General features: G+C 35.7%; 1 protein-coding gene across 3 annotated transcripts in view; it reads right to left on the minus strand.

The window, feature by feature from the left end:
* Positions 1–8,420: 8,420 nt before the first annotated feature.
* The window catches only part of ZNF326 (zinc finger protein 326), a 37,769-nt gene continuing 25,277 nt past the window's right edge, over positions 8,421–20,912 (minus strand). For all 3 annotated transcript variants that reach the window (XM_046011666.1, XM_046011676.1, XM_046011687.1), the window contains 5 exons: positions 20,654–20,801; positions 18,610–18,709; positions 16,448–16,578; positions 14,707–14,802; positions 8,421–9,326 (listed from right to left, as the gene is read on the minus strand). In XM_046011666.1, coding sequence (XP_045867622.1) covers positions 8,958–9,326; positions 14,707–14,802; positions 16,448–16,578; positions 18,610–18,709; positions 20,654–20,801 — 844 coding nt within the window. In that variant the 3' untranslated portion in view covers positions 8,421–8,957. The remainder of the gene's footprint in view (positions 9,327–14,706; positions 14,803–16,447; positions 16,579–18,609; positions 18,710–20,653; positions 20,802–20,912) is intronic.

Raw genomic sequence — 20,912 nt, forward strand, 5'->3', positions numbered from 1 at the left:
AGATGTATTTGCCTCAATATATTTTAGATGATGTGAAATAAGTCATCTTTGCATTCATGTGCATTTCAGGCATTCCTGATCTCAAGCAAATGAATAGCTATTTATAGGTGAGATGGTTGGATCAAACAGTCTGTACATTTAAAATTTTGCTAGTTACTTCCAAACTGCCCTCTAAATAAGGTGAAACAATTTATTCAGCCATCAACCATGCTGAAGAGGGACTTTTTCACCAAAAGCCACTATTCTAAGTTTTTGGATGCTTATTAACATAATGGTTGACAAATGGAAGCTCTTTATTGACTTAATCTTTGGTCTCTTGTACATATCGCAAATACTCTTCCCTTTTACTACTCTTTCAATTTTGTTTAGTGTCTTCCACCTTGCAGTGGTTTCTTTTATATACCATATTTGTCAGTATTTTTCCCTATGCCTGCTGGAGCTTATATCTTACTGAGAAAAACCCAAAATTATCAATAAGTTTCTTACATTTTAATCCTTGTGTAGGGGTTTTTACCTTTACCTCTTTAATCCACTTGAAATTTATTTTTGTGCAAAGTATGACATAGGTAGGTCTTTTCCCAGTGTGACTATTCTGTCTCCACACCATTTCTAGGACTTTATATTTTATCTTTGATTCAAAATTATACCTTTATCATATAACAAATATTTAAATATTTTTTCTTTAACGTTTCACTTATCTATTTATCTATTTATATTTTATATATTGTTTTATATTTCTAGTAAGAAATACAAACTGAATTTTCATTGTTTTTTTTAAGTTTTTTTTATTTATCCATTTGACAGAGATCACAAGCAGGTAGAGAGGTAGGCAGAGAGAGGGGAGGAAGCAGGCCTCCTGCTGAGCAGAGAGCGTGACATAGGGCTTGATCCCAGGACCCTGGGATCACTACCCCAGGCAAAGGCAGAGGCATTAACCCACTGAGCCACCCAGGCGCCCTTCATTGTTTTTTTTAATGTTTTTATTTGCATAAGAACTTCTGAATCAGTTTAAATGGCATACACGGCTATGTATACCCATTTCCCCTTTCCTAAAATAGAACCCCTGGTTTTTAGCTGGAAAGATGTCCTACGGAATAAATACAGTTCCCCGCCTTCTTGGCAGGTGCGTTCATACGGCTGTTGTAAGCAAGGGAAATAATGTACAAACACAGGTGCCATTTCTGGGACCGGTTCCTACTGTGAAGGTGTGTGACTTTCTTTTCTTCTTCTCCACTGACAGAAATAGAGACAGGTAACTGGAGATTAGGGGTGTTGAAGATGGCAAAACAACAGAGCCTGAGCCTCAGTTTACAACACCTGGACAAGCACCAACACCCTGCACTGCCCACCTGAACTTTCATATGGAAGACTTAAATCTTAAGCTACTGTTATTTTTAACCTTCTCTTACAGACATTAATTCTAAGTAACAAAATTGTAATTGCAACTAATTTATGAATTCATTTGAGGATAATTAACATCTGGACAATACTAAATTTTTACCAACAGGAACAACGAATGTTTACTATTCATTCAGACATTTTATCCCCTTTATTAAAATGTGTGGTTTTGGGGATGCCTGGGTGGCTCAGGTCATGATCTCCAGGTCCTGGGATAGAGCCCACATTGCATCGGGCTTCCTGCTCAGCAGGAAATCTGTGTGTGTCTCTCTCTCTTTTTCTCTCTCCCCTTTACCTCCCCCCCCCCACCCCGCTTGTTTTCTCTCTCTCAAATAAATAAATAAAACCTTTAAAAAAAATGTGTAGTTTTCCTCATCTGGATCTTGTACTTTTCCCATTAAGTTTATACCTAAATCATACAGTTTAGATTTTTATTCCAAGTAAGATTTTTTAAGTTACATTTCTAATTGTCCATAATAGTCTATAGAAAGCTACAGATTTTCATATGTTGAACTATTAAACAAAAGTACCTATTCTTTTAAAAGATTTTATTTATTAATTTGACAGAGAAAGACACAGCAAGAGAGGAAATGCAAGCAAGGGAAGTGGGAGAAGGAGAAGCAGGCTTCCCACCGAGCAGAGAGCCCAAAGTGGGGCTCAATCCCAGGACTCTGGGACCATGACCTGAGCCAAAGGCAGACGCTCAACGACTGAGTCACCTAGGCACCCTCTTTTATTATTTCTAAGTTTTTCTTTTATTGAGAAAGAGTGCACACAAGTGCGTGCATGCCCCATGGTGGGGGGTGGGGGGGAGGAGTGACAGGCAGGGGAGAGGCGATCTTGAACAGGTTTCATGTCCAACACAGACCCCCCCGAACTAGGGTTCCATCTCACAACCCTGAGATCATGACCTGAGCTGAAATCAAGAGTCAGACACTTAACCTACTGAGCCACCCAGGTGCCCCTTTCTCTCACTTTTTCAATTAATTCTCTCGGATGCACTATCTCGACATCACACCGCCTGAAATAATGACTATTTTCTCTCCTAAAATGTCTATTTCTTGTCGTTAAGTGGTTCTATAGACAAGAGACTTTTTCCTGTCTCAAATGTGGATGTTTGCTGAAGGTTTCTGGTAGACATCCTCAGCCAAATTAAACAGCTTTCTTTCTATTCCTAGCCTGACAAGATTTAAATCTGGATTGAGTGTTAAATTTTAGGAAATGTTTTTCCAGCATCTGTTGAGATTATCATGTGATTTTTTTTCATCCGCCTTTTTTTTTTAAGCACAGTAATAGATTTCCTAATGTATTGAGTTACATTAATAGATTATGCTCTGGTTAAACCCCACTTTATGGGGTTTAACCAGACATGACACATACTCTCTTGGATTTAATTTGCTAATGCTTTTTCAATGGTTACATTTGCTCCTAAGTGAGATGGGTCTATAGTTACCTTTGATGGGCAACATTATGGAATAAGGGTTCTGCTGGCCTCAGAGACCAAATTGAGAGGTATTTTGGATTTCTGTATAATCTGGGAGAGCTTAAAAAAAAGAGGAATTCTTCCTTAAATTTTCCTAAGTTACTGTTTCATTTCAAATGTAAGCATTACAAGGACCGTGTCTTCTTTTATATCTGATTAGATTGTATTAACCAATTGCTATCCACTCATTAATTTCAAACTTATTGCATTGTGATAACAGGAAGAAGCTTGCATGTAATGTCCATGTGGCCTGCTTCTGGTCATTTTTCATGGTATTTGAAAAGCAATACTCTGTAATTCTTAAAGTCTTTGAATTACATGGCTCAAAACCAGTGTCCTCAATTTTGAACTCTTCAGCCAGTAATTTCTGAAAGGGCTGTGTTCAAATACTTAGCTCTGATTGCAAATTTGCCAGTTTCTCGTCAAGTTTTTCATTATAATTTGATACCAAGTTGTTGTGCATAGTTCTGTGACAGTTAATTTCTGAACTCAGGTTCTTGATTTTCTAAAATGTCTCTATTGTGCCCTCTTTTTTAAAATGACAGTTTAACTCAAGATCGAATTTTAAATTCAAAATCATTTTCCCACACAACTTTAAAAATAAGAGGATCTTCTAGCATCCCAATGTACAGATGACAAATCTGAGACCAATGTGATTCTTTCCCCTTATAGGTAAATTGTTTCTCTTCAGAAATTTTGAGATTGTTTTCATTATCCTGGGATTACAGAAATTTTGTGAGGAAATATTTTAAGTGCTTGTCTCCTTTTTCATTATTTTTCCTTAGGACTTCGGACTTTTAGTATGTGGTCAGTCTTTAATCAGAAGAAATTTTTTTCCTATTATTTTTCTATACTTTTTCTGTTCTCAACTTCTATACCTCCTATGCAATACATACATATATTCATTGATTCAAAAATATTTACTGCGCATTTACAACGCACCTAGCACTGCGATAGATGTAGGAGTTCCAATGCTAAATTCTCTATACATATGGCTCCTAATCTCATGAAGTTTCATTTTAAATGGATGGTGTTTACCTGGATCTTCTGTCTCAACTTTTCTCATAATTTCTATTTTCTGACTTTTTCTTATATGATTCTATAAGTGCCCCTCAGTTTAAAATTCTAGCTCAATAATTAAATTTTCAGCCATGTTTTATTCAACTACTTGGCCTAAAATATATATTTATTTTAGAGAAGATCTTTTTTTTTTTTTTTAAGATTCTATTTATACATTTGACAGACAGAGATCACAAGGAGGCAGAGAGGCAGGCAGAGAGAGAGAGAGAGAGAGAGAGAGAGAGGAGGAAGCAGGCTCCCTGCCAAGCAGAGAGCCCGATGTGGGGCTCGATCCCAGGACCCTGGGATCATGACCTGAGCGAAAGGCAGAGGCTTTAACCCACTGAGCCACCCAGGCGCCCCTATATATTTATTTTAGCAACTATTTTTTTATTTCCAAGATATTTCTTATTACAGTTTGCACTTTTTTAAATTAGTGCAATAACCTCTAAAATTCTTTGGAGATTATAATGATATATTATATCTAAGGATACATTATTATTACATAAAATACTAAACTTACTTTAGTATTTACTAAAATATTTTAAAGTTTAAGGGTTTTTGGTTTTGTTTTTTTTTTTACCTGCATTATATCCCCAGGATTATTTCTGCTTGTTAAGTTTAATGTTTATCTTTCATGTTACTCTCTTCCTTAAATATTTGTTGCTCCTGAGTTGACTATTATCAGAAAATAAGAACCAAACTTAGGGGTCAGCAAACTTTTCCTGTAAAGGGGCAGTTAATAAGTATTGTAGGCTTTGGAAGCCACATTAGGTAGCTGTGACAGTTTCTTTACCTTTGTTTTCTACAACCCTTTAAAAATTTAAAATCCATATGAAAACAGGCAGTGAGTGGGAGGCTTGTAGATGGTGGTTTGTAAAACTACTGGATTTTTGCCAAAAAGTATTGTTACCTGTAGTTTATTTTCTCAATTTGAGTGAAATTCCCTGGCAGATTTTGATTACAAAGAACCTGGCATTTTAATTGTGTGAGAGAGGAAGGGGGTGGACTCAGTTGGAAAAATGGAAAATGGACAGTCACCAGGTTTTTCTGATTGCCTATTTTGTGAGTATGAGGACTCAAAGCCCCTTGTGGTATCCACGAAACACCTAAGGTATGACCACACTTCGATGGCTGCTACACATATATGCTCTGGGAGTCTACTACATTAGAAGTTTCACTCTAATTGGCAAACGGCAGGCTGTGTTATGGCTTTAAATTGGAGGAATATCATGGACCAAGATTCCTAAGCCTAGGACTAGTGTACTATTCAGTCCTTCAGTGACATGGCTTACCATACCAAAGCCACCCACTCTGACAGCCACCTCTAAAAACGGAGGTGCCTTGGTGCCTCAGTGGGTTAAGCCTCTGTCTTCAGGTCAGGTCGTGATCTCAGGGTCCTGGGATTGAGCCCGGCATCGGGCTCTCTGCTCGGCGGGGAGCCTGCTTCCCCCTCTCTCTCTGCCAACCTCTCTGCCTATTTGTGATCTCTGTCAAGTAAATAAATAAAATTTTTTTAAAAAATAAAAATAAATAAAAATTAAAATGGAGGTGCGGACTCCGGGTGGCTCATTCAGTTAAGCGTCCAAGTCTTGATTTAGGCTCTGGTCATGATCTCAGGGTGGTAAGATCCCAGCCCCGTGTCAGGCTCCATGCCCAAGTTCTCTCTCTCCCTCTCCCTTTGCTCTCCCCTACTCTGGTCTCACTCTCAAATAAATATATAAATAAATAAATAAAAAGAAAATGGAGGTACTTCCTTAACTTTTCTATGTGGACGGTGGCTCTGTTTCACCAAGATCTGGTTCTCTGTTTTCTACCTTCTAGCAATGCTTCACAGCAACCTTGGTATCTTCCAGTGTAGTTATGAATTTATTTTTATTACTGAAAATGTTTATCATTGTATAGTTTCGTAACTTTAATAGAACTTCGTAAGATATCTTTAATACAGTATATCACTTTGATTTGGACCTCTCCCCAGATTCATAATGTTTATTCATCTAATAACTAAGCTGCTTATAGTTGTTACCTTCTACATTCTTGGTCTCCAAGAAGGCCATCTCTTATAACCCCTACCTCAAACATAGTCTTTAAACAATTAGCAGGGAGCCTGTTTCCTCCTCTCTCTCTCTCTGCCTGCCTCTCTGCCTACTTATAATCTCTGTCTGTCAAATAAATAAAATCTTAAAAAAACAGAAAGAAAGAAAACACAGACTTTCTGAAAGACTGGAGGTGGGAGGTGATAAAAAGGGGAAAATGTAGGATGGTCCCTAGGCATCTGGCTTAAATAACTGTGCAAGTTGTAAATAAATTTCTTTGGTTATTATAACTACACATTTAGATTTTTTTTAAGGTTTTATTTATTTATTTATTTGTCAGGGAGGGGAAAAAGAGAGAAAGAGAGCACATGCACTCACAAGCAGGCAGAGTGGCAGGCAGAGGCTGAGAGAGAAGCAGGCTCCCTGCAGAGCAAGGAGGCTGATGTGGGACTCAATCCCAGGACTATGGGATCATGACCCGAGCCGAAGGCTCAACCAACTGAGCCACCCAGGCGTCACCACATTTAGGTTTTTAATAAACAAGTAATAGTTGGATTCCAGAAGTTGAAAAGTTATTAAAGATATCACATAAATTCTTATCATGAAAATACTGAAAATATAAACTCTAAGGACCACAAAAATTAATCTGCCTGCAAATTAAACTGCCTATCTATAAATTATCTAATTTATAGATAATAATAGGATATATATAAATTTGAATTTCTGAAGTATAACAAAATGCACTTTATTAATAATAATACCTTGCAAATGAGCTAATCTGAATAAACGTTTTTACATGTTTCCCACAAAAATTACTACTTAGATGTTCTTTATCTCTTATTCTAAAACATTTATGGAGCACATCGCTGGCTTACTCAGTGAGGGGTGAGACTCTTGATCTGGCAATTTTGAGTTCGAGCCCCATGCTAGGTATAGAGACTACTTAAAATCTTTCTAAAAATTAAATAAATAAACAAAGTGTTTACTTAGAAGTTTTGTTATACATATTTTTATTACAGGATTCATTCCAAAGTTTCAAATTTCAAATTACTAAGGATATTTTTTTTAAAAAAACACCCTACTTAGTACCAAAAGAACCCACTAATTATAATCCAAAGGGTTCTGTTCTCCTTTTACCTTACACTTACACAAATATATTTTTTTTTTATTTTATTTATTTTTTTTTTTTTCCATTTTATTTGGATTGGGAGAGGGGGAGCGGGCTATGGACATTGGGGAGGGGAGGCGAACCACAAATATTTTTTTAAAAAGGAGAAACTAAATAAATAAGAAACAAGACCATCGATCAAGTCCTATTATCCTTAAAATTTTAACTCCTGAGCACAAAGGCTTTCTAAATCCGATTTAAGTAAATAAGACTCTTAGCTAGGATCCAAATTTCTCCAGTCTTCAACTAACTTTCTCTTATTTGGCTCTAAATTCCTATAAGTGGATACAAAGGATTTAAAGCTTAAAGATAAGCAAATCTAGCCCACAACATGAACCTATATTGGCCCCCCAAAATATATTTTTATTTTTATTTTTTTAAAAGACTTTATTTATTTATTTGACAGACAGAGATTACAAGTAGGCAGAAAGAGAGAGGAGGAAGCAGGCTCCCTGCTGAGCAGAGAGTCTGATGTGAGGCTCGATCCCAGGACCCTGGCATCATGATTGGAGCTGAAGGCAGAGGATTTAACCCACTGAGCCATCCAGGCGCCCCCCAAAATGTATTTTTAAAAGCTTTGTTGTATGCAAAAAGAGAAATTACCTGTGAAATTCTACAAATGCCTATACATTCATGAACTTAATGCTTTAGAATTACTTAATATTCCCATATACTCATCCATTCAATGCTTCAAAATTTGGAGGAGCTAATTTATTTCACTGAGAGTCCCCCTCTCAAAAGAGGCCAGAGTGAAGATTCAAAGAAATAAGAGCACTACTTTTTAGTGACATAGATGGTCATGGTTCATTTGAAAATAGACTGTCAGTCTCATCTTCTCTTTTTCAGTATGTAAGCCTACAAATTACAAAAAGTTAAAAAAAAAAATTCAAGAGAGAAATACTTTTTTAGAAAAGTGATAGTTTGCTTAATTGTTCTTCGGCTAAAAACAGACATGACAAAAGAACTAACACAACTATAAAAAATTATTTGTAACCAAATGTATTTTCAAGATTGCAAGATCTGACATAGGCACAAAGAAAAGGAAGGAATTGAAATAAGTATAAACAAGTCAGTTATAGACTGACCTCAACTTGAAATAGGTTAAAAAAATTTTAGTAGTACTTTTAAAAAATGCTTGAAGTAAATTTTAATTCAACTCTTCTCAGTCATCTTGATGTATCTATGAGCTAAATGCCTACATTAAGGCAAAAACCTCATTTTAAATACTCATTTAATTGATGAATTGTTTCATTTAAAATTGCTAATCCAGGGAAAGTGTTTTTGTAAAAATCGTTTTATTGCTACAAAGGGAAACATGGTCACAAAAAGCCTTTAAGCGTATATTAACGCAAATTACTATTCAATGTCCAATGCCGTAAAAAAATACACAGTCAGAGCACAAAATACTTGCCCAATTTATCTCTTCTAGGGTAAGTATTCAAAACATTAATGCACACTTGAATATATACTCCCAACAGCAGCATTTAAGTTCAAATGATTAGAGTAGATATACTAACAATACACATCTGTTATCCTTAACACCAATAAAGTAATAAAAATTAAGCTTAAAAATTATACAAACAATTTATCTAATCTAAGTTTGATAGCTATAAAAACTAAACTAAAATAGTCTTACCTTCATCTTATTAAACAAATGCCAAACATTTAGAAATTATATAAAACAAATCTGAATGTGTGGAATGCATGCAACATGGGTGTTAATTCTCATATTTTAAACTATTAAAATTCTTACCCTTTTTCATATTAGGAGAGAAATTTAAAGCTTCTTTTAGATTTGACTAATACCTTATATTTAATTTTCTTCAGGTTGGTCAACAGGGAAGTCAACAGGCTCTTCCTTTCTTTCTTCCCCCACTGCCTCTCCTTCCCCCACTGCCTCTCCTTCCCCCACTGCCTCTCTCTCCCCCACTGCCTCTCCCTCCCCCACGCCCTCTATATCCCCAGCTTCCTCTGTGTCTCCCACTCCCTCTACTCCTCCTCCTTCTCCCACTTCCTCTGCTTCCTCCACTTCTTCTACTTCCTCTACTTCCCCCCCTTCCTCCTCTTCTTCCTCCTCTTCCTCCTCTTCTTCAATAGGTTCATCAATCTTTTCTTCCTCTTCCTCATCTCCTTCTATTTGTTGATCTTGAGAATGATCTTGAATTTCAAAAGGATTCTCACCCTAAAAAGCATGAGGAAAATAGCTTTTAAAATCAGTATATTCATTTTTGTTATCAGCGAAATTGTTATTTGCTATAACATTAAAAATAAATATAATTTGAAGCTTTTTATTTTAACTCATGACAAATCCACTAGATATTTTGTTCAGTACCTATTTCATACCAATGTGGGCATATAAATTACTAAAGTCACTACCTTACATTCCATAAACTAGAATGCTTAAAGGCCACATTTTCCTAACTGAATTTCTAAAATCATATATCTATATATGATTATATATATGTAAAACCATATATATATAATCTAAATCTAAATATATATATTATATATATAAAATCTAAATCTAAGATCATATATATATATGATTTTAGAACTTTAGTTAGGAATATATATATATATACACATACACACACACACACATATACATATGATGAAAGCAAATACGTGAGTTTTGGTAGAAATAAAGTAAATAAAGTGAAGATATGTTCTACTAAATTACACCAGGATTCAATGTACTATGGTGGAAAGATCTCTTCAAAACACTCAAATGAAAATCAAGTCTCTTTAAAAATTCAAATGAATGAAAACCAGGTACCTACTAGATATACCTTACTTTTACATTAAAAAAGTAGATAAATCTAATTCACTACGGGCACCTGGGTGGCTCAGTCAGTTAAGTGTTTGCCTTTGGCTCAGGTCATGATCTCTGTGTCGTGGGATCGAGCCCCGCAACAGGCACCCTGCTCAGTGGGGAGTGTGCTTCTTCCTCTCCCTCTGCTTGTGCTGTCTCTCAAATAAATAAATAAAATCTTTTTAAAAATCTATAATTCACTACACTCACAGATACAACCTTATTATTTTAATTTATATAAATACTTGAATTATGTGTCTGGATTAAGTCTCATAAACTAGACCGTATCAGAAGGCTATATTAATATGGTAAGAAATAAATTGCAATGAAGGTTATTAAATAGCAAAGTATAAGCCTGGTGCTATACTTCAAGACCCATCAGGTGGGAAGGCACAGAATGAACTGAAATCGTAAGCGAAAAAATACTAATGAGCGGGTTACTCTACTAATCCAGGAGAGGAAGTGTAAAAGATGTAGCAGCACCATTAAAGAATATGTAAATTAGGATGGGGAAAGTGGAAGAAGCAGATGTATGCTATATATAATTAGAATTTAAGATGTCTAAATATCTAAGAGGCAGCTTTAAATTCACAACTCGAAAGAGATGAGAGTTCGAAATAAGACTTGCGAATTGTTTGCAAAGTGAATAGTGAGGTCAGGGAAATAAGTAGAATAAAAGGGCTAATGATAAAAACCCACTGAAAACATCTATACGTAGGGACAGAAGTTATGAAAAAAAAAATACTCAGTGCAGGAGGAAACTCAAGATAGTAAAACATTATCCGGCAAAACAAAGTTTCAAGAATAAGTGACAGATTAACAGTATCAAATGATAAAAACAGGTAATATTAGAAAAGAACTGAAAAAGGTCACTAGAGTTGAAAATTATTAAAGTTGAATGAGGGATTTATTACACTATCCCCTTAACCTTTATATGTTTAAAATAGTAAATCAAAAATGTTAAAAAAATTTATTTGAAAATTAAGTCACCAGTTATCTCGGAGCAGTTCCAAAAGTATGATGTAAGTGGAAGCTGGACAGCAATGACTGCCCAAGAATGAATCAGAATTTCCTCTAGGCTTTCAAAATCCACAGACCCAAGTCCCACACACTGAGACTTTAACTTAGTCAAGTACTAGAACTCTTGCTAAAAACAGAAGTTCCCAAATCAATTTCAGACCTCTTGAATGAAAATGTTCCAGGGGCGAGATCTGGTAACCTGCACACTTAAGAAGCATTTCACGAGGTATTAATCAGAGAAGTTTGGGAAACTCTAATTCAGAAGGTTTTAAAGAGGGCCAAGGCAGTTTTTTGCTTGATTTCAGCCTCACAAGGAATTCTAATTACATATCTCTAATTGAGAACCACCAGGTTAAAGAGTAGAAGCAAAGAGCACAACACAAAGCACAACTTAGTGCCCTTCTAAGTATGGTGATAAGAGAAAAGATAAGATGGGAAGGGGGAAGATAGGAAAAGTCAAGTCATTTTTAGTTTAGGGAACTTGTAAGCATGTCTGTTTGTAGAAGAATAAAATAATAAACAGGGCACAAGTAAGATACAAGTACGGAGAGAGAAAACTGATGAACAATAATACAGGTGAAGGGCAAAAAGGGGTTATCTTTCTTCACAGATAACAATAAAAGTGAGAGTAAGTTACATAAATCTAACGCAGGAAGGAGAAAACTTATAGTTCACATCTAGTGGTCTCAATCTCCCTAAAGCAAGAAAAGTGATAAGAACATAGGAAGTAAAGGGCAAAAGAATGAAATCTAGATATGTTAAGAGTGGAAAAGCTTTGAAATAGCCACTGTAGGAAGTACATTACATTGATTGGTAATAGGCAAAATTACTGTGAACTGCAATGAAAATCTAGCACAGTCACGGTAATTCCATAACATTTGTAGCAAGACAGTTAATAAAGCTAACCATAAAGGTGCCTGAGTGGCTTAGTCGGTTTAAGTGTCTGCCTTAGGCTCAGGTTACCATCTCCAGATCCTGAACTGAGCCCCTGCATCAGGCTCCCTGCTCAGTGGGGAGTCTACTTCTTCTGCCTCTACCCCACCCCCACCCCCGACTTGTGCTCTCTCTCTCAAGTAAATAAAATCTTTAAAAAAAAAAATTAAAAAGCTAACCCTAGATGGCACAGTGCTGGGAACTGTTAAGTGGCAGAACAAGTAAGTGAGGAATTTTAGAATGGCAGTACTGCACTGTTATAAGGACTGATCATGAGTATCAAGGCCAGGATGTGAGGGTAAAACAAGGTGATACAGTTGGGAAAAATAGGGGAAATTGATGAACTGATTATTTTCATGGGGCAAAGATTAAAAAAGATAATTCTGTCAGACTGAGCACTTAAAGGTGAAAGAATTTTAAGCGATGACCAGAGCTGACCATGGGCAGAGGATGTTCTGGGAAATAACAGCAGGGAACAGAGCAGATTAGGAAAACTGAACAAAGGGATATCACTGAGTAATGTAACACCAGTGCTTCTTGAATTTTAACATGTCTATAAATCAAATGGGATCTTGTTCAAATGAAACTTCATTTCTAATGAACTCCCAGGAGATGCCAATATTGCTGGTCCATGGATCCCATTCATAGTAAAAAAATTCTAGAAGAGATCTCCTCAGTTCAAGTATTTTCTCCACAATATGCACATCAGCAAGACACTCCCCACCAGTGATGTCTCTCATTCAATGAAGTGACTCTCAAGTGTAGCTTGAAAAGTCTACATAGCAACTCAAATTTGTATTCTTCATTCATTAAATATTACTTTCATACATTAATAGAAACCATTATTAACTTCTCAAAAGTTTGTGATATAGCAAGGATAAAAATTTTTCCTCATTTAGCAATGATGCTCTTACCTTTTTGATGCCATATCTCCCAAAAAACTGAATTGCAATTAGGCCTGCAGTCACTATTTTTTTGTTGTTGCTGTTGGACTGCATTACTCTGTTACAATTTCTGCATTCACCTTTTAAAAATGGTGCCAAGAATGTAGTAAAAGTGACAAATATGACAAATCAGAAAATGGGACCCTCAGGAACAAGCTGAAAGAACTGAGATTTATCCAGCTTGTAAATCACTTGGTTGAGGTGTAAGTTAATGGTCATTAAAAAAAATATATAAATATAGATAGATAGACAGATAGATCAGGCTTCTTCACAGAGTACCTGTTAATCACTACAACAGCCAAAATAAATAATATTTCTCTAATGCATAAAATCAAGATTTAGTTACAAATGTAAATAACAGACTTAACAAATTTTCAACATAATAGCTTTCTTCAGTGTAGGATGATTTTAAATGAGCATTATTTTACAAAGACTCAAAAGCTAACCTCTAAAATATATTTCTGTTAATTTCTTGAATAACAGTAAATTCTTATTTGCACAGTTAAGTATATATAATACGTAAAGAATTTTATGTAAAGAGTACAACAATAACATATGGCTAGCAGTGTGCCAGGTGTACCTAATTGTTCACATCTGCATTTACTAACATTCAGGGCAAAGCTGTTCTTCTGGGCTCCTAATTCCACGAGAGAGCTTTTTCTGAAGCAGCATATCTGACCTCCCACTTTCCCATCCAAGCAAGAACAACAACTTACCCAATTAGTATGCTTGGAAGAAGAAACTGGGCATGTACAAATTAGTCCTTTCTGGGTCCCCTCTTTTGGGTCCTCCCAGCAACAGAAAAGGTACACTCTAGTCTATTGTAGGCCATGTGGTAAACTAGGGTAAGCTTATTGCTATCTAGCTAAACCAGTAACAGAAGTCAAGGTGAGGTAAGTTTATCTAACTTAGAAGTGAAATACAACTATGGTGAGTGCTGTGAACTGTGTAAGACTGATAAATCATAGATCTGTACCCCTGAAGCAAACAGTGCATTTTATGTTAATAAATAAATTTTTTAAAAATTATAATTAAAATTTAAAAAAAAGAAAGAAATGGACTTTTAACTATAGAGAACAAACTGATGGTTACCGGAGGGGTGGTAGGCAGGGGCGATGGGGGAAATAGGTGATGGGGATGAAGGAGGCCACTTGTTGTGATGAGCACTGGGTATTGTACAGAAGTGCTGAATCACTGTATTGTACACGTGAAACTAATATAACACTGTATGTAAACTAATTGGGATTAATGCAAACTTAAAAAAAAAAAAAAGAAGAAGTGAAATACAAAGGTCCACAGTAACTATACACTTGTCATATCCCCCAAGTCGTCCTTTCTATAAAAATCAAGAATAGGGGCAACTGGGTGGCTCAGTCAGTTAAGCATCTGCCTTCTGCTCAGATCATGAACCCGAGGTCCTGAGATTGGGGCCCTTGTCAGGCTCCCTGCTCAGTAGGGAGTCTGCTTCTCCCTTTCCATCTGCCCCCCCCAAGGGTGATCTCTCTCTCTCGCTCTCTACCTCAAAAAAATATATATATATATTTTTAAATAAAATAGAATAATAAATAAATAAAAATCAAGAATAAAGCTGACATTCTGATCTTCAATCAGACTCCTGCGTTTCTCTCAAATGATCCAGAGTGAGAAAAGGATAAGAGAGGAATGGCTTATTGTTTGTTCCCTCACCCAACAAATCCCAACAATTAGGAAAAAAGATGTTTTACTATGTGCAAGATACTAAGTAAAATTCTTCCTAATGGTGCACTATATATAGACATCATAGTTACTATGCCACTATTTAATTATAAAGATACTATGATATAACCTAAAAAGGTTTTGCCCTAAAATCTTACCTTAACAAAACGTTCATATCGCGCCTTCACTATTGGATTATTTAAAATGCTTGTAGCAGTCAAGACACTTTCTCTTTTTATTTGCTCCTTATAAGCCTGTGAGAAATAGAACACACTGATGTACTTGAAAACCATACCATGAAAATATTTATATAATTAAAACAACATTGTATGCTCAAATTCTTAGATTTAAATGATTTACTTCCTGGTAAATTAAGCTATAAAGCAACAACAGCTACTGGGATACAATCTAAATCATCCGTGGATTAAAACAATGACGATTCAGTAAGCCAATCAGACTCATTAAAAAACATCCAGTCACCAAATATGATACATCCAAATCTACTAAATAGCTGCTTTCTCTCCTTTCTACTCCATATGCACATCCCCCCGCCCCAATTCTGCCAACTACTAATTTTCATGCCATTAAAAAAGAATAATTTTTCATACTGCTAGAGTAATTAGTCTTCCTCTGGACTGTAGTTAACGTAAGACTATATTATATAAAGGAGGAAAGGTAATGATATGGATTGTCCAGTTGCCAAAAAGGTGTCAAGGGAATATCAAAAGAGAAAAGTACAAAGATTTTTAAAAGATTTTATGTGCTCAAAGTGGCTGATGAAGTCTGAGTTAAATGAGGATCACATCAATACAAAATATGAATTTAAGACTCAGGTATGTTCTATTTAAACCTTAAGTCTTTAGGGGCGCCTGGATGGCTCAGTCTGTTAAATGGCCAACTCCTGATTTTGGCTGAGGTCATGATCTCGGAGTCCTGGGATTGAGCTCAGGGTTGGGCTCCACACTCAGCAGAGTGTCTGCTTCAGGACTCTCTTTACCTGCTCCTCCCCACTGCTTGCTTGTACGTTGGTGTGCACAGGCACACACTTGCTCTTTCTCTAAAATAAATAAATAAATCTTAAAAAATAAATAAAACTTAAGTCTTTAATATTTGAATTTTTAAATTTGCTTCTCAAACGAGCTTGTTTCCCATACTATAAACACTACTTATTTGAAATAAACTAGACTAAATAAAATCAACGAATATAAAAGCAGAAATATGCCAATCAAAAAGAAAAACAGTGCATTTTTCCTAGAATTTGAATAAATTTACTCAGAAATGTAACAATAGATAACAACTGATACTAGTTTATTTCTCCCAGCAATCAGAAAAATGTATGTTATAATCAAATCTTTCCTTTCTTTTTTGATCTAAAACATACACACACACACACGCTCTCTCCCTCTCTTTGTCCTCATAAAACTGTTTTGTACCAACTTTAAAAAGAGTTCATGAAAAGAACAATTCAACAGCTATGATTTCCTGAAGGATTACACTATGTAAGCTTATACTACGTAATGCTTATACCAGTCAGGCACCATTTTAAGTGCTTTTTATACTTTAACCAACTTAATCTTTAAACAGTTATGTAAGAATAGAATGACTTTCCATCCCCATTTTACAGATAAAGCAGCTTAGGCAAAGAGAAGTTAATTTACTTGCTTACCACATATTATATACTGAACCAGAATTCAAACCCAGGAATTCTTGCTCCAGAGCTCAAGCTTAACCACCAGGCTTAACTACTATGCTACAAAGACCCTCTAGGTTATCTTCATAGTTTTTTTTTTACACAGGAGATTAATAGGGCTGTATGGAAGCAGGTAGGTGTGAAACAATGGCCTTTAAAGGACAATAAAGGATTAACAAATAATTCAATGACTTCATTAAGATCGATACCTGCTTCCCTTTGATATGATCAGGAGATTTTAAGTGCTGCTGCACTGAGCTGTGTAAAGCAGGGATATACACACTGCACGCACTGCAGTGAACAGTCTCTACTTTCATCATGTGATCATCTGCAGTAACACCTACAAAAGAAAGCCAGTTATAAATAAGAAAAGTAATGATTTACATATTCTTATTTCCAACAAAACAAGTTTTTATTGTTTCCACGGTTATTTATAAGCCCTTCTTCTCAAAAAAGAATCAAAGTATGTAGATTAAGTTTTTCCTATCACATCTCACAAATCTGCATATACAGATTAAAAATCTGGATAATAGATAAAATTATAAAGTATAATAACATTGTATTTCCTAATCATGTTATATAATCATGTTCTGAGGCCTAGAAGTCCATCCCCAAAATATATTATATAAAAGACATGTTGATTTTGTACTAAGAAAAAAATTACCGTAATAAATGTGGGTGGATAGGGATAGGAAAAAAAAATGTCAAGACTGGATTCACAAGAAACAAATTTATTATAGATAAAGGTATAAATATATGGAAGGAAAAAGTGTGAGAGAATATGGCACTTTACAGGAATCCCTAGTAATTCAGTATGGCTGGGGCACTGAGAATAAAGAAAAAACACCCTGGAGATCTTTGCATGCCAGACATAGGAATTTGAAATTTATCCTGTAGAGGATGGGGAACCAGCTAAAATTCTTGAAGTAATATAAGTCTTGCAGAATTAGAGATAAGAAAGAAAATAATAATTGCCAAGAGAACAGATGGGGATTTGAACAAATGTAATATTTAAAGAGGTAAAGAAGCAGACCTAGAAGATATTTAAAAGACAGAAGTGATAAGGCGAGCCTGGGTGGCTCAGTCGGTTCAAGCCACTGACTTCATCTCAGGTCATGATCTCAGGGTCATGGGATTGAGCCCTGCATTGGGCTCTCTGCTCAGTGGGGAGCCTGCTTCCCCTTTCTCTCTCTGCCTACTGGTGATCTCTGTCAAATAAATAAATAAAATCTTAAAAAAAAAAAAAAAAAAGACAGAAGTGATAAGATACAATGTTATAGATATAGTAAAGTAAAATTACATAGGACTACGTACTTCTGGCTCTGATGATGAGGCCAACTTCCAAAGTAAATAAAAGGTCAACAGGGTTTTCGTTTTGTTTTTTTTATGGGGTGGAGGATGCTCAAAGAGTACACAAATTTTTTGATACACAGATTTTGCGAGACCACTAAAGAGAAAAGTCAGTAGGCAGTTGGATGTCCAGGACTCGGGTTCAGAGAGAAACCTGTGCTAGGCATATAATGTATCAGTAACCAACAGAGATGGGTTAATTTAAGCTCTGCAAATAGATGAATCATGAGGAAGGAATACAAAAAAGAAGATAATGGAACTAAGGAAGAGCAGTGGGAAATGCCAACTTCTAAAAGCCTCACAGAGAAAGAAAAGTACAAGTAAACAACAGCAAGGGGATAAAGAATATCAGGACAGGGATATACCACAGAATCCAGGGGAGGAAGCAGATGAACAAACACCAGCAAAAATGCTATAGAAGTAAGATAATAATTCAGAAGAATCTACTGAAGCTGGTGTCAGAAATCTCTATCAGACCAGTTTCAGGAGACCACTGGTAACAGAAAGTGGTCTACTGTGGAAAAGTAGTAATGGGCAGTGAGTAAACACATCGGTGTGGACTATGCTTAAAGAAGCATGGTTGTTCAAGGAGAAAAGCAAGTTTTAGGGGAAATATTGTCTGTTTTTCTTTTCTTTTCCTTTGTTTCTTTGAGGACTTTTTTTCTTTTTTAAAGATGAAAGCATGGGCTTCAGAAACAGAAAAAGAAAGACTAAAAAATTGAGTTCACTATTTGAGCAGATGTCCTTAAAGAGATGAGAAGGAATAAGACAGAAGACATATGGAAGAATTCACTTCCACCTAGATGAAAAGCTGATTTTTCTTGTAATTGAAGTGAAAGACATAACAGTACATTTTAAGCATAAGAGGAAGTCAAAGGAATTCATCTCTAATAACCTACTCATGGCTACCACATTTGACTATGTACTTGATCACTCTAGTAGGCATCATTTATACTGAAATAGGGTATGGTATATAAAAAAACACATGTAAATTTCTAAAATAATTTGTTTAAGTACTTACCTTCCATAACATCTTTTTCAATTATTTTAACTACTTCTGTTTGATTATTTGTCTGTTGCTTACGAATAGATGTTTTCTTGAATTTATTCACCATACATTCCTATAAAGCAAAATAGGAAGAAACCCAGAAAGTTTTCAGTGAACACTTAGAATATGCTTAGCATCAAACTAACTCAGCCTATGGAAGATAATACTGGTTACGTTAAGAACTAGTATCTGGGGCGCCTGGTTGGCTCAGTGGGTTAAAGCCTCTGCCAACAGCTCGGGTCATGATCCCAGGGTCCTGGGATCGAGCCCCACATCGGGCTCTCTGCTCAGCAGGGAGCCTGCTTCTACCCCTCTCTGTCTGCCTCTCTGCCTACTTGTAATCTTTGTCTGTCAAATAAATAAATTAAATCTTTAAAAAAAAAAAAAAGAACTAGTATCTGTTCTCAAGGAGCTTACGACTCAGTTGAAAAGACTATCATAAAATACAAAGAAAGTACTAAGACACTTATAAAAGGTATTTGCTTTCAAAATGTATTTTCTATCAACAATAGCCAAACTATGGAAAGAGCCCAAATGTCCACTGACTGATGAGTGGATACTGATGATGGGGTATGTGTGTATGTCTGTGTGTGTGTACATATATATATATATAGATATAGATATAGATCTATAGTGGAATATTACTCAGCCGTCAAAAAGAATGAAATTGTGCCATGTGCCATGATGTGGATGGAGCTAGAGTGTTATTATGCTAAGCAAAGTAAGTCAGAAAAGACAAATACCATGGGATTTCTTTCACTCATATGTGGAATTAAATTAAATTTGGAAACAAAACAGATGAATATAGAACAAGAGGTGGGGTGGAGAGGGAAACAAACCAAGAAACTCAATGATAGCAAACAACCTGATGGTTGATGGAAGGAGGTGGGTGGGGGATGGGCTAGATGGGTGATGTGTATTAAGGAGGGCACTTGTTATGATGAGCACTAGGTGTTGTATATAAGTGATGAATCACTGAATTCTACTCCTGAAACCAATATTGCATTGTATGTTAATTAACTAGAATTTAAATAAGAATTTGGAAAGAAAAAAATATATTTTAGGCATAAAGAACAAGAGAAATCAAAGACAGCTAGAAGAGTTAAGAGGTCTTCTCAAGGCAGTTGAGTCCTTAAGTCCTAAATGATAACTAGGAACCAGTTAAGGAATGAAATTATAGAAAGAAATGTTTCTAAAGGTACACAATTCTGAAAGGATATGGAGGAATCAATGATCATTTTATTTCTAACCCCATAACAATTCCATGCTTTTGTCCAAATTAACTGTATGTACAATTAGCAGTCTAGCTCTAGTCCTTTCCTTAAGCATCCCTGGCTCCAAGGATCTTCCCCCTCTCCAAACCCCTCTGCCTACACTCTCACTCCCAACCCTTCAACTTAACTGTGCCATCTGTGGATATACAAGCACATTCTCTTTCCAACTACTGTTAGTTCACAGAGGAGGTATCTGTGTCTTTGGTCCCTGCACAGAACCTTTTGTTAAGTATTCAACAAAAACTATTGAACTGGTAACCATACACCAATAATATAAAGGACACCAAACAGACACCCGCTCTTTGGCTCTGAATTCGGACTGCCAACTAACTGATTGAGTTGTTACACTGTTCTGAGTGTACACTGATCTTTCATGATGAAAAGGAGTTGTGATGAGGCTCAAACGACACAATGAATGAAAGTACCCAGCACAGCACAAGGTGCAGAGTAGACTCTCAGTGAATGATAGCTGATTCTGCATCAACAAACAGTTGTTAAAGGAATTCTTTTCCTGACACCCCTGCTAGAAACTAATGTGAAAAACATAAAATGTTCTCCCAAATTACAAATCTAAAATCTATTACAGAGGAATTCACGTTTAATTCTGGGCTTTTTTTTTAAGAACTCTTTAAGTAAACAGTACACTAAATTTTTAGACACTTAAAATGAGAGATGGGTAACTGAAAAAGTAAAAAATTAAAGTATCAGATAAAGTGCTTCTCGTTTTAAAAATAGCTACTTACATGCAAAAACTCCATAACTACTTTATCAAATTTGGTTTGTTTCTGAATATGATCTAGTGTTTCCTGGTGTGAAGAACTTTCCAGATGTAGTTCAATATCTTTTTCTTCAAACGTTCGGAATTTACAAAAGGAACATGTGAATGCCATTCTATAAAGAAAAAAGAAAGTTTTCTTTAAATATTACTTTACTTAGAGTTCATAAGACCATACTAATAAAACTAATTTTACCAGCATAAATGATTTCCTTTATTCCATTTTA

Source organism: Meles meles, chromosome 1 (genome assembly GCF_922984935.1).
Source record: "Meles meles chromosome 1, mMelMel3.1 paternal haplotype, whole genome shotgun sequence".
In the NCBI taxonomy this organism is placed as follows: domain Eukaryota; kingdom Metazoa; phylum Chordata; class Mammalia; order Carnivora; family Mustelidae; genus Meles; species Meles meles.